Source organism: Dermochelys coriacea, chromosome 1 (genome assembly GCF_009764565.3).
Source record: "Dermochelys coriacea isolate rDerCor1 chromosome 1, rDerCor1.pri.v4, whole genome shotgun sequence".
Taxonomy (NCBI): Eukaryota; Metazoa; Chordata; order Testudines; family Dermochelyidae; genus Dermochelys; species Dermochelys coriacea.
Window position 1 is genome coordinate 135,431,315 of NC_050068.2, and position 14,702 is coordinate 135,446,016.

Consider the following 14,702-nt stretch of genomic DNA (forward strand, 5'->3'; position numbering starts at 1 on the left):
GAGACTAGAGTTCACCGACAAAGAACAAGAGGACAGCCAAGAAAACAATGGATAGACTGTGTATAGGAGGATACAATGAAAAGCCTGGAAAAGACTGATCTGGCAACCTGAACCCAGCTAGCTGGGAAAAGGGGAAGATGATTATTATTTATATTTCCACCACAAGAGTATTTACATCCTCTGCCACACATGGAAGGAACAGTACATCATAATCAATACATCATAACCAAGACAAGAAATACCAAGGTGTGTCTGCTATAGAATAAAAATTGAACTAGGAACTTAATAATTCTATCAACTCTTTTAGGTAAAAGAAGGATGAGTACAATAGAACCTCAGAGTTACAAACACCAGAGTTAGAAACTAACCGGTCTACCACAAACCTGATTTGGAACCAGAAGTATGCAATCAGGCAGCAGCAGAAACCACCACCAATAAATAAAAATAAATAAATAAATAATAAAAATACAGTACAGAACTGCGTGAAATGTAAACTACTAAAAAATAAAGGGAAAGTTTAAAAAAAAATTTGACAAGGTAAGGAAACTGTTTCAGTGCTTGTTTAATTTCAATTAAGATAGTTAAAAGCAGCATTTTTCTTCTGCATCGTAAAGTTTCAAAGTTGTATTGAGTCAATCAGTTGTAAACTTTTGAAAGAAAACCCATAATGTTTTGTTCAGAGTTACAAACAACCTCCATTCCTGAGGCGTTTGTAACTCTGAGGTCCTACTGCATTCACAATACTGCCAACAAGTATATGCAAAACAACTAAACCAATGTATTAATATGTAAAAATATATAATCATGTAGAATTTATTCAATTATACAATATAAACATTGACTATATAAGACATTTCTGTGAAGGGAATTTTGAGAACGTAGAGCTTAATAAAATACTGGGCACAGTATACTGCTTTTCACGGTATGTTTGTACAATGGTGCTCTGGCTGGAGTTGGGGCCTCCAAGGATTATGATAGTACAAACATTGATAATATTCTTATCATCTTAGTGTTTATGTGCCCATCAATATTACTCCTCAGAGCTCAACAAAATTTTTAAAAAGTAATTAAAATTGTTACCAGAAATCCTCTGACTTCAACAGAAGTGCACCTGGTTATACCAAGAACAAATCTGGCCCATGATGGTCAGAATGATATGCTTCTCAGTTGCAAAGAAAAAGAAAAAGAAGAAAAGAGCTCCTCAGAGTGCTGTTAAAAAAATAGAGGATTGTATAAAATGTCAGTGGAAAGGAATGTGAATGGTTCACTTTTCTCACATGAAGCAGCAAAAATTAGGTAAACAATGAGTATCAAGTAAGAAGGAATTTTATAAGAAGAATGTGCCCTCAAGATAAGACTATGAATCAGGGACCATGTTGCTCCCCAAAGTGCAATCTAATGGAAGCCTCAGGTGAAATCTTGGCCTCACTGAAGTCAATGGCAAACTACCACTGACCTTACGGGTGCCAAGATTTCATTCCTGATCTTTAGTGTAACAGAAATAAAAGATACAAGATTAAAATAAAAATTAAAAACCCAGAACCAACATTCTGACTTCTGCTTGGAAAAGAGGAGATATGGTTGCTAAACTATTCCTCCCAAGAGGAGCTTATTTCTTTGGGGAAGAAATAAACCAGGAGGATTGGGGTAGCATTTTTTAAAAATTATTTTGGATTTGAAGAAGATTTTTAGGCAACAAGTCTCAATGTAGTTCAGGAAATCAGATCCGACACTAGATAGGAAATGACATAAGGGGAAAATTAGCCATTATTGGTCTGAATGGTATTGTTCATCAAACATGCGGGGTGCTTAACATTTCACCTAGTGTTCAGCTACTTTCTTTAAACAAATGGATTCAGGACTGTTATAAGAATACTCAGCTGCAATGCAATATGATCCCTTCATGTTGATAGAATGTGTAGTTAACTAAGATGGACTCTAGAGAATTGTGGCTGTTACTTCACTATGTTGGGTAATACTTTTCCAAACAGCCTTGGACTTTCAGAGGAACAGAAAGAAAAATAAGTTTCTGGATTTCAGAGATCATATTTCACACAATGGGCAGTGACCACTTGCCAATTTATTCAGGCCAAAATTTTCAATCTAGGTGCCTAAAGTTATGCCTCTAAGTCCATGTTTAGGAATCTAAATAAAAGCGGTTAAATTTTCAGAGATGCTGAGCAGTGAGTTATAACTTTGATGGAACGTGGGAGTGCTCAGCACTTCTGAAAATCAGGTCACTAATTTAGGTGTCTACCCATAGACACCCACATTTGACCAATGTAGCTTTAGCTTTTAAGACTGAACTGAATCTTTCAGCAAAGGGAACAAAACAAGATACAAACACCAGAAACCGATGCCTTATAGACCAGATCTGTGTATGTCTTTCACAGAGGTTATGATACGATTTTGTTGTAACTTGCTCAGGAATGGTGTATATTAAAAATGCCTTCTGTGTGAGTCATCTGAATATGGGATATAGAATCTGTAGCCAATCACCATGCAAGAGGTTTCTGGACCTTCATCACATGGAGAGAAAAACACACAAAAGACGGAGCGCATCAGTACAAATGAGCAAACTATAAAGATAAAAATTGATCATGCCAGTTAGAATAGCCACTAATAAGCCCACACATATCCCGGCAGCAGCAACCGTGAGAAAATGAAACATAATCAGCTGCTTTATGGAGAAATACTTTCGCGAGGACAAACAGATCTTTGACAATGTTTCCATTGTGTGAGCACATAGGTTTTTTTTTGGGGGGGGGGGGGGGTATCAGATGTGGAGGTCATCACTTTGCATGTTAAACTTATCCTGCGTCCAGTCATGACAATTTTTAATGCATTTGTAAACAAGAAGCGTTTTACCATTTCCACCCCAATCTTCAAAGCATTTTTCAAACACTATCAATCTTTAGAACATCTTTATTTTTTTTTTGTTTGCATTGTTCCCATTTTAATGACGGGAAAGCTGAATTACTGAGATGAAGACCAAAATTTCCCAGAGGTCCATTTTCCTTACAACCCAGGGCATGAGATTGCCACCTGTTCAGTTTTCACCCGGACAGTCTGGGTTTCAGCTTATGGGTTCAGGTGCCATTTGACAAGCCCTGATATCCATTTTTTTTTTTTTGATCTATGGAAAAGGTTGCAATCCTAAGTGGAAGGAAGGAGGCAGTGCAGCAACAGCAGCTGCCACCTCCAGGGCCAGACTGCTTGTGCGGCTCATGGCTCTGCGCAGCCTGCAAGTGGCGGGCAAAGCAGTCTTAGCAATGCTGATGCAAACCCTGCAAGTGATGGGGGTGGGACATTGGGAACAGGCAGAGAAGGGGCGGGGCCTCAGGGATCCGGTTACCAGCCATTAGAAAGATGGCAACCCTAGGCATGATTCTTCCTTGTAGAGTCAAATTTACACTTGTGAAAAGTGAATGCAAATAGGGTGTAAAATGCTACCACCAGTGAAAGAAGAATTCTGACTTGGTGGCATTTTACTCCCACTTTGCACAGGTGCAAATGATTGCACAAGGTGTAAGGCCAGGGAGAATCAGGTATACAAGGTTCCATTTGTGCTCCTCAACTAGAGAGACTGAAGTGATAGAACATGGTATTATTTAAGCAATATTACAAAAGCATGTAATTAAGGACTGCAGCATAATATATAAATGCAAAGAGTCAGGGGTTGTCCCTACAATCTCAACATTGGTATTTTCTCACATCTGAGTCCTTAACTGTGAAGCTTCCAAAATCTGGCTTTTGGAATGTCCCAGATTCTTTTACAAACAAGAAAGATGGAACAACAAGAATTACTGTAATAAAAGGCTTCAAAACTCCACTGAATTGTTTGCGTGTGGAGTTAGTTGGCTAAGCATGATGCAACAGCCTCTCCCATGAAAGCTGGGAGATCTGTAGGAGGGAGCCTCTTTCCTGCATACCTGGTAAGTCTGCAGATGAGAACTCCTCTCCTCCAAATCCGAGATGCATCACTCCTGCAGTGCATCAGGTGTGGGGCTCCCTCCTGCGAAACTCATGAGGAGTCAGATCAACCCCTCCCATAAAAACCTGAGAGAGAAATTAAGGGGGAGGAAATCTCCTCCCAGAGATTTCCCCACATTATTCCACCTGCAGATGAGGGGGAAACAGAGAAGAATGTAGGGTTGGCCCCCCTTGGAACAGGTCATGAAACCTGCCTTTAAATTCCACAGATCCACTGTAACTCCATTTTAACTGTCCCCTGGCAGCCTGCCCTCTCACTCCCAGGCACTTCAGATCTATTTCAGCTGGGCCTACTCTTCCTTTCCAGAAGATCCCCTTCATAGAGGGGGCTCCACAAAAACATATATCCCAAGAGTGTATTCCCTGGCAAGCTCTTCAGGAGCAGAGAAGTGTGAGGGGGGGTTCACCCCAACCCCATTTGGATCCCTGAGCTAGCAAAATAGCCGCTGATGTTGCAGGGGCAGCTAGCTGAGTCCCCCATTCACATGGGCAGAGAGAGATCTGTACATGGATCTGGAAGGGAAGGTGTCCTTCCCTCAAAAAGCCCTCCTCACCCACTTTGCACCTTACCAGACAGGCAGTGAGCGGGCCAAGGGTTCCTGTGAAGCCCTCATCTGCACCATATGTGCTTTTCACAACTTAACTAAGTTAAAGCTGCACCTGGCAAACAGAGAGAGCAAGAGAAGGTTTACCATACTTGAGCACTGAATAAAGTGTTATACAGCTGGGGCAGGATGTAAAAACAAATAATTTTTATCACAGAGTTTTTATGAGAAGATGAGTTTATTCTGTCAACCAAGAGCAATCCTAACAAAAACACTAATTCCTGACATTTCATAGTTGATCGCTAACATGCCATAACAAAATTTCAGAACACCGAATGCAGGATTACATCTCACAACCCCGACTTATTTTTTTCCCCTGTGTATGAGCTTGTTAGTTCAATTACATCAGTAATGAGTCTTGGGAGTCTGGAAGCTTTTAATTGCAAGGAGTTCAATCTTACTGCTTCACGTTATGCTAAAATGAAGTGGGTTCTGTTAGAATGAAAAAAAAAAAAAAAAGTACTTTTGAAGCTGTAACACCAAGTGATAAGAACAAGGACATTCAAAGTTAAATCTGAAATTTGTTTTAGTGTACCTGGATATAGGAAAGGGCAGAGAGATTAATGTGGTCTATTATATGCCACACACACCACAACAGCTAGACCATATAGGCAAGTACGGGACATAGCTAAAGCAAATTAAACTGTTGGAACTTCAGCCTCAGCCTTCTCTGACCCAAATATGGGTCACCCACGCTTATGACAGTTAAGACACTAATATGTTTCTTTGCAACCACTTACAATGTAGCATGAACATATTGCATATTACACAGAGAGGCCATTTAATCATCATATTCTTTATACAACTCTTTCTACAGAAAAATGTTTGAAGTCCATATTACTTTGACTGGGTGCAGACTTATTTTGGTGCAAATTAAGTATACAATTGTGACACAGCTGCTTTTCAGAAGGATTTTCACTATTACATATCCAGAGTACTCACTTTTCAACATTAAGGGCTCAATTCTGCCTCCTTTAGTCTTAAGTAAGTTCACAAATCAGTGGAATTATTAGTTGAGGAAGGCGCTACCCAATGTGAATGAAGGGTGACAGAACGGGAACCTAAGCCTCTCCACGGGCATGGTAGCAAAAATGTCTAATTGATTTGATACATAAAGAAAAGAAAAATTAAACCAAACAGTTGTATAATAAAAATGGCCAACATTTCTTTTTTAATGTTTTCATATAAGTTTGCTTCTAGGTTGAAATTCTGCCTGCGAAATTTGAGACTGGAATAAAAAAATTCCTGCCTTATTATAAAGCTTTCAAAAATCATTCAAATGGCTGTGCTACAGTAATTTAGTATTTTGAACCTTGGCCAATTGACTGCAGGATCCCCAAATCAAGGATGAGAGTTCAGAGTTCACAACACTTCAAGCTGTACTGTGTTAAAGTTGATCTCAAGGCTACAACATTAAAAATAATAAACAAGGGGACCATTTGTAGAGATTTCAGTGTTGCTGAACAGTCTTCCCAGCTCACTAAGTGCAAACAAGCGCTATTTCATTTCCTGCAAGCACGGTCAAGGCAGATCAACATAAATTAGTGAAAATAAATATTTTAAAAAGAAGTAAAATTTCACTACCCCTACACTACAAATCAAAAATTTAGCACTTCTCTGTGGAGATGCTATAGGTTCTGAAAACTCTGGTAGACAGATTAGAAAGAAGAGGGGGAGTGTGCTTGGCAGGGTGGGAAGGAGAACAAGTGATGAGCCCAGATTCATTCATTGAGCTGTGTAGCCCGACTGAGCATCCACAGCTGCAGCGCAGGACTGCTAGTACAGAAGATGATACAGCTCACAGTTTCAGAGGGATAACAGGCCAGTACTTGGGCTGCTTTTTATCACAGTTCCTATCAAAGGCAAGTTGCATGGCAGTCTCCATGGCTTGGATTTTGGCAGCACCCACACCATAGAGTTTCTTCATTTCAGCCATACGTCTCTCCCCGGGTCTTTCTGCAGGGGGTTGTACCGAACGTCGTGTTGTTAGGTGCAGGTCATGATCAGCTTCGACATACATGTCCTGGTGCTCGGCTTCAAGCTCCTGCTGCTTTCCTAGGGAAAAAAACCTCAGAAGACTTAGTATTTTATTAGGATACCACCCAGTCATGCTTTAGCTCTGCTGAAATCTCACCAGTTTGTTATTTTGTAAGCGAATATAGATTCAAATGCATGCTGGGCCCACGGTTAGACCTGAAGCACACAGTCACTCGAAGTGTGGCTTATTGTTACAGTCACAAAGCAAATTTCACATTACATATGCTGCATGATGTAAGAACATCACCGAATCACATAACTAAAAATTAAAGAGAAGAAAGTAGTCTGACTTGAATTTTGAAGTTGTTGAGAATCTTGCATTTATAAAAACCAAAATTGAATCAGCTTTGCCTCATCTCTCCCATACACATTTAGCATCCTGTCAAGGTGGAAGACCCAATGCTGGAAGTAATTACTTTGCAGCTGTGATGAGATGATACACAAAATAGCGTAACTTTAGTTGAACCATAGCCAATTGTATCCAGTTACATATTCTACACAAAAAGAAGGAACAAACCAATATGTCATGCAAGCCAGCCATCAAGCGTATTGCGGGAAATACAGTTGTCAGTGCCATGTTTACACTCTTTCACCAAGTTCATCCCTTACTTGAGTTTTACAAAGCACACACAGACAATATTCTCATTATTTTCTGTTTTAAAAACCCAGCAGCATATCAAACTATTAAACTGAACAGGTTTCAGAGTAGCAGCCATGTTAGTCTGTATTTGCAAAAAGAAAAGGAGTACTTGTGGCACCTTAGAGACTAACAAATTTATTTGAGCATAAGCTTTCGTGATGAAGTGAGCTATAGCACAAGAAAGCTTATGCTCAAATAAATTTGTTAGTCTCTAAGGTGCCACAAGTACTCCTTTTCTTTTTATTAAATTGAAGTTACAGTAATTCAGACAGGTAAAACAGTTCTATTTGTCCTTGGAAATAAATTAAAATTCATCTGGAAGTAATATCTGGATGATTCCTCATCCCCAGCTCAGCTCCATGCGGTCAACTATAAGCTAATTGAAAAGCCATCACTCCAGCAAGAAGATCAATTATGTTGTTAAAACAACAGGTCCAACATTGTGGGACAACTTCTAGAAGATACACTCTGCTAGGTGCTGAATATTTCCAACAACCATTGCAAACAACAAGAGACGGGGTGCTGGAACAATTTTTATAGTGGGGGTGCTAAGAGCCATTGAACCAAACTGGAAACCCTATATCTGATGGAAACCGCTTCAAGCCAGGGGGTGTGGCAGCACCCCCAGCACCACTAGTTCCAACACCTATGATGAGAGAAGAGTACGCAACATCTTCCACAACAGGGGACCTAGTTAATAACTTATTTTGGTTTACTTATTATGGGAAGAAAAGAAAAGCAATGTGTTTTTGTTTTGGTATTTAAAACAATAAAATGTTGTTACAGGTCAAAATGTATTAAACACACACAAGACTCAGTCTGTGGAGTTATGCAAAACGCATTTTTTTTTCAGCACTAACACTGAGATTAATCCCTAGTGAAACACAGAACACCTGGAAACCCAAACCCAAAGTTAAGTATCTTGATATATCAGTCTTGGAACATCTGCAGTTTATTTTTATGCTGGAAAGTAGTGTGTAGAGCAGCCAACTGACAGTCTGTCAGCCTCACTAAACAAATTGTTCCTCAGACCTCGTTCACAGAAAATAGGTATTTTAAACAGTATAATATGAAACTTCAACTCTGCGTCTGCTTCTTTGCTGGAGAGACAGAAAGCTTTGTCTTGCCATTTTAAAGGTTACTGTATTTGTCCATATTTCTGTGGCAGAAGTAGAAGGAGAGTTTGGGGGACTATGAGCACACCCGTTCTATCTAGACGCTCCCCTTACTATTATTTTGTTTTTGAAAGGCATGTCTCCAAAGGGAAGAACATTCTTCTGCCAATACTCCTGAGGAAACACATAGATGAGGGTCCATATACAGTTAGAAACCTATAAGACAGGGGTCAGCAACCTTTGGCACGCGGCCCATCAGGGTAATCTACTGGCACGTCACAAGACAATTTGTTCATGTTGACCGTCCATAGGCATGGCTCCCACAGCTCCCAGTGGCAGTGGTTTGCTGCTCCCGGCCAATGGGAACTGCGGAAAGCAGCAGACAGCACGTCCCTGCAGCCCACGCCGCTTCCCACAGCTCCCATTGGCCGGGAACGGCGAACCACGGTCACTGGGAGCTCCGGGGGGCCGTGCCCGTGGATGGTCAACATAAACAAAATGCCTTGCAGCCCGCCAGCAGATTACCCTGATGGGCCGTGTGCCAAAGATTGCCGACCCCTGCTATAAGGAATATCCTTTGATCCTAATCCCCAAATAAATCAATGCACTGCTACAGTACATGTTTTATTTATAAATGTATATCCCTTGATTTTTGAATCCAGGTTTACCAACCCATTTATTATCCCATAGCTCTGGTGAAGAGATTCCTCAAATCACTACATCATATAGTCTCAGATATTTAAAGCCCAGAGCCAATCCTGTTTAATACTCTGCAGAAAGAGGTCGGACTCGGAGGACATGCAAAGGGACACACAGCTTTTCACTTCTACGACACTTGTTCAACTTCAGCCCAAGACACTAGTGCTAAAAGGCATTACTAGCAGAGGTGTTTTGGGGCCTATGTGAAGTATGTTTGCGGTCTGAAACCAGTTATTTGTGGTCACAAAAGCTACCATCATAATGGGCACTAATTACTACAGTTGTTGGAAATCTTGGGAAAAGGGCCAAGGAAGGAATGGATATATAAATTGAAGCATCTATAGCAGTAGTCTCTCCAGCACAGTGGGGAAGTTTGACTGCATTGCTCATACTGCACTTGCTCTGTGGAAAAATGGCAGATTTTGGTCTCAATCTGGCTCTTTTCACAGGCACAAAAATAAAAAGAACCTGCAAGAAATGTACAATTATCCTTGGATCAAAAGATTTGAAAATAAATAACTAGCAATGTACTGAATTTAAGAAAATGTTATAAACTGCATACTGTTATAATGTATATAGGTCAAAGCAAAGAATCCAACACTCCTCTGAAGCAAACACCAAAGTTAATCTATACATAAGCTAGCAGGGCTCACTAGGAAAGTTATCCTCAACCGAGAGTACTATAATCCTCTCGCACTCTCAAATCAGAGCCTAATGGCCAAAGGAACTGGAGCAAGTAATACCTTTGAAAAAACAATTTACACAATTCTGAGTGGACCCTCTTTCCACTCCCCATAGACTAAAATAAATATATCAAAGCTTCCCTTTAAAGCATTCAATTACTGGCAAGATTTTACTTTCTATTACAATTGTGGAACAATATTTTGCAAATGTTATAAACCAGGAAACCACCTGTGGTGTCATATGGTTTTGCTACGAAGAATAAACACGGCTGACATTTTTATAATTGCAGTTTCCTGGAATTCTCCCTCCCCCACCCCTAAAGTTACTTTTGTCTTAAAGCCCATTTCTAGACTCAATATATCACTACTGAATACATTCCTGATGTGAGATGATCCCCATTTGGAAAAAAAAACAAAAAACAAAAACCTGTCAGACCATTTTTCAGATACAGTAAAGAGGAGATTCCTTTCCAACTTCCAGGGTCCCAAATACACTTATTTAACTAACTTTCATGTGTACTGGGACACTACCAAGGTTTTCAAGCCTTCATTAATGTCCCACTAAAGCTTGATTTTGATTAGGAGCACAGAGTGCAAAAATAATAATAAAAAACTCCTATAATGATAAGTCACCCTGGTAATCAGGCGCCAAAGCAATCTCTTTTTGCCTACACTGCCTGCTATAAATAATCATCTTTAATTTGGTAATGTATTAGATGAGACAAAATCTGCACAAATAAAGATAACTGCAATTCTACTGACCGTCACTGGCAGGATCAGAATAAGCTGCTGTTAGTTCAATAAGGATTAAGCCCTCTCCCAGCCCCCCTGCCCCTCGCCAGGCCTGCAACTGGGGCTCCATGTGGACCAACAACCCTCCATGTGCTGGCATTTGAAGGATGGGGGGGCCTAAGTCCTCCTCAAGACTTAAGAAATTTTTCCCAAAGGCTCTTAGTAGCCCAGAGGACTCTATTTATCCTCATTTTAAAAGAGGATCTACTTCTGTAATTTTGATCCATTTTGCCCTTCATTATTTCTAATATCTTCTAAGAAGCTTAAAGAGTAACCACAGAAGTTTACACTTTTAATTTATATTTTATTTATTTAATCAGGGCTTTGGAGCGGAACCTGGAGCTGGAGTGCAGAGCAGTGGAGCTGCAGGTATTTGCCGGAGCTGGAGCGGAGCCGGAGCACAGAAAATCTTGACTGCTCCACTGCTCCAGTTTTTTTTTTTTTTTTTTTTTTTTCCATTTTCAATCCAAAATGAATGATTTTTAGGAAGAAAGTCCTAAAGGTGCCAAAAAGTTTCAGATTGTATAACAATTGATATTAACATCTACTTTACCACTTTACGTAATATGTCACAGTTATTCTCACTTCGGCCAAAATCAAGATTTAATGTACAGATACAAAATTATAAAGTTTTTTGGAGATATGTTTTATTAAAGAATCAGATAATTATCAGACATCCAGCAACACTGCAGACTGCTTCCACCCTTGTGTCATGGTAAGGCGAGTACGTACTCGCGTAGATTAGTTAGATAGTTAGATTAGTATGTGTTGATACTTCTTTTGTAAGGGTTGATCAATGAGATGCGCTGAGTGCTGCGATTACGGAAAAGTGTGATGCAAGACGCAACATTTAAGATCTCACAAACAGGTATATTGCAAAAATAATTTTTTTTATTGATATATTAAGATATCGCAAGAGATATTAACCACTTAAGCTTATTTCTCACACGCGCTCCTGTTACTGGTACATTTGTTCATTGTACATGCTCCCGTATCACTCTGGTGGATTTATTTTATATGTCATCTGTCCAACCGTCTTTTGGTAGCTTTGTTTGTAATTTTAAATTTATGGAAAAAGTCACATGCAGCAGGCATATAAACATTAAACAGTAAACATTTTTGCATAAATTAGGAGTGATTTATGTGATATATCCAGAGTGATTGGAAAATGTCCAACACAACTTTGGGGATGACTCTTAGGTCATTTTAAGAAAAAACGTTTCTGTGAACATGTGTCCTAAAAATCTTCCTAAGGGAGCTACAGTTCCTTCAAGGAAGTGATGAAAAGTTAATTTCTGATCAATATCTCAAAAACGCTTTAATATAAAGTAATGAAATTATGTCTATCTTAGTGCAATACATTATCCAAAATTATTTAAACCATAGGCGTCCCGAACTGGCGGTTGGTGGTTTTTATTTCATATTTCAAGAAAGCTTGTCTTCGACTGCCCCTGGCTACGAGCGGTAATATTATGTTCCATAATAAGTTAATAACTTTTGGTTATTATTTATTATTGTTTAAAATTTATGCTTCCAAAGTTGAAAAATAAGTAAAAATTATTATTCTAAGAATCTAAGCATATTAAAATTTTAAACAGTTTTTCTCAGAAACAGTTAATTATACAAAATAAATTAAGAGTACCATTTTAATGCATGTTTTAGCATTAAATCATATTCCAGGGTTGGATCTGTTAAATAGTTGAAGATTTAAAAAATATTAAATAAAATTGGCCCAAAACCCCGCAGTTCATGATGCCTGTAGTTTAAATAATTGTATTTGAATGATGTTGTATGATAGAATGCTGGAAATAAACTTTAACGGGAAAATGGATTCAAATTGCAAGCACAAACCTTTTCGTAAAGAGAGCAAATTTTTGGAAATATGTTTTTCCTTCATCAGGCTGGAAACATTATACAAGATAGAACCTGTTGTTTTCTCTATCTTGTATAATGTTTCCAGCCTGATGAAGGAAAAACATATTTCCAAAAATTTGCTCTTTACTTAAAGAGCCTGCAATTTGAATCCGCTTTCCCATTAAAGTTTATTTTCAACCTTGTAACGTGTAGCCTCGTTACTTCCCAACAATTAATGTTGTAGAACAGCGATAGCACGTACTAACGCTATGGCACATACCAAATTTCATTGATATATCTACATTAAAGCGTTTTTGAGATATTAATTAAAAACTCGGAAAATATTTCAAATATTTTTACCGCAAAATTTCATAAGAAAAACTAAATTGCAATAAAAATTTATATTATGGATATTAAAAATACTTCTTACTTCATTAAAACTGCAAGAAACATGTTAAAATATTAAAATATACTTTAATAATAATTTTGCATAAAAAGAAAATATGATCATTTTTCTCCAGAAAATCCAAAATAAATTTGAAGTATCTTAAGTGGTTAAGATATCATAAGCAGGTACATTATAAAAAATGTAATGCTTTTGTTCATTGCTTTTTGAAGATCATAACAAGACACATTCGGATGGGTAGCAGCACAAGAAGATTTGGCCATGGCTTCAACAAAAAAAAATCAAATCTGCCCCCCCATAATTAATAGCCGATTTACGGAAAAGGATCTCTTTTGAAAAGCCCAAATTTGGGCTTTTGGGAAAAGCAAAGAAGAAATCGGCAACGTGCAAGGTGGAAAAGGAAGTGAATGGCGAGCTCAAACTATGTAGCTTCAAGACAAGTGAAGCAAACGCTGTGAAAAATTTCAACCTTTGGCGGCATGTAAAATGTAATCATCCTGAAAACTGTGTAGCTCTGGTTACAAAATAGGACCAGAAAGATGAGGCAAAACAGAAAGCTGACACGGCTAAACGACGTTCATCTGGCTCTTCGAAAACTCTTGGAGAAAAGATTTTTTTGCGGGGCTTCATCTGAAAAGAAACCCAAAATTGAGCAAACAAAACTTGACTCATATTTGAAGTCCTCAAAGGTTACAGTCACCATGGATGCCAGTACTTTCTGTGAAGGCCTGATGGAAATGGTTTGCTTGAGTTCAACACTGCTCACTACCTTCAGGCTAAAGAACAAAGGATTCAAAAAAATTGCAGATGAAATGTGTTGGCAGCTTGGTGTTTCAACGGGGCACGATGTGGTTCGTCATTTAGTTGTCAGCACAGTTGAATCTGGTCGCGAAGAGCTCAAGAAATCTTTGGAGCAAAAATTGTGCTACCTGAAAATGGATGCGGCAACCCATGGAAACTGAAATTTCCTTGCAATCAATTCTCAGTACTATGAAGAAGGAAAAGATAAAGTTGTGGTAAAAACCTTGGACATAATCGACACTGAAGGGTGTCACAATTCTTATGTGAAAAGTCAAGTAAAAGCTATTTTACAAAAATTTGGGATCAGTGAAATGCAAGTGCTGAACATCTGCGTTGACAATGCAGCAGACATGATGTGTGCAGTCAAAAATTTTAGCGAGGACAATGAAACCATTTCTACCTCTGAGACCAGGGATGTGGAAAGAACTGAAGGAATGGATGAAATCAAACTCTACATGGATGCTGCTGCACAATGGATTAATGATCCTAGCCTCATACTTCCAACATGGCTTCATGAAGTCGACTCAAAAGTCCAACTGATGAGGTGTGGTATTCACACTCTTCAGTTGGCAATCTGGGATGGACTGAACAAAGAACATGCAAAGAAATTTCTGGCAAAAATTTGACAAGTCGTTGTCAAACTACGAACCCCAAGTATTCAAAGTGTTCTGCTTGATCTACATGGGGTAACTCAATCATTGGATACTGTGACTCGCTGGGGTTCAACATTTGTGAAAAACAAGAAGCTGATCATTCATCAATCTTACTGTGAACAAGTGGCTGCTGCAGAAACAAGAGAACTCAAGTTAACAAAAGCTGAATGGGATGAAGTGAAGAACCTGTGAGACCTCTTGGCAAAGCCAAACCAAACAACTGTGAGTCTTCAAGCTGTCGATGTAGCCTCTGAAGTTTTAATGAAGGAATGGCGAAAACTGTCAAAATTCTTGCAAAAAAACGGTGGACAAATTGCAGAAGGAATTCTATCCTCCATGCAGAAACGCGAAGAGAAGCTTTTTGACAATATTAATTTCCTTGCTGGAGTTTATGTTGACCCACGGTATCAGATTCTTCTTACCT

The 14,702-nt window shown here is 38.9% G+C and overlaps 1 protein-coding gene across 6 annotated transcripts in view; it reads right to left on the reverse strand.

The window, feature by feature from the left end:
* Positions 1–4,757: 4,757 nt before the first annotated feature.
* GEMIN8 (gem nuclear organelle associated protein 8) overlaps positions 4,758–14,702 on the reverse strand; it is a 38,895-nt gene continuing 28,950 nt past the window's right edge. For all 6 annotated transcript variants that reach the window (XM_038387522.2, XM_038387524.2, XM_038387521.2 and 3 more), the window contains one exon: positions 4,758–6,653. In XM_038387522.2, the coding sequence (XP_038243450.1) occupies positions 6,397–6,653 (257 nt within the window). In that variant the 3' untranslated portion in view covers positions 4,758–6,396. The remainder of the gene's footprint in view (positions 6,654–14,702) is intronic.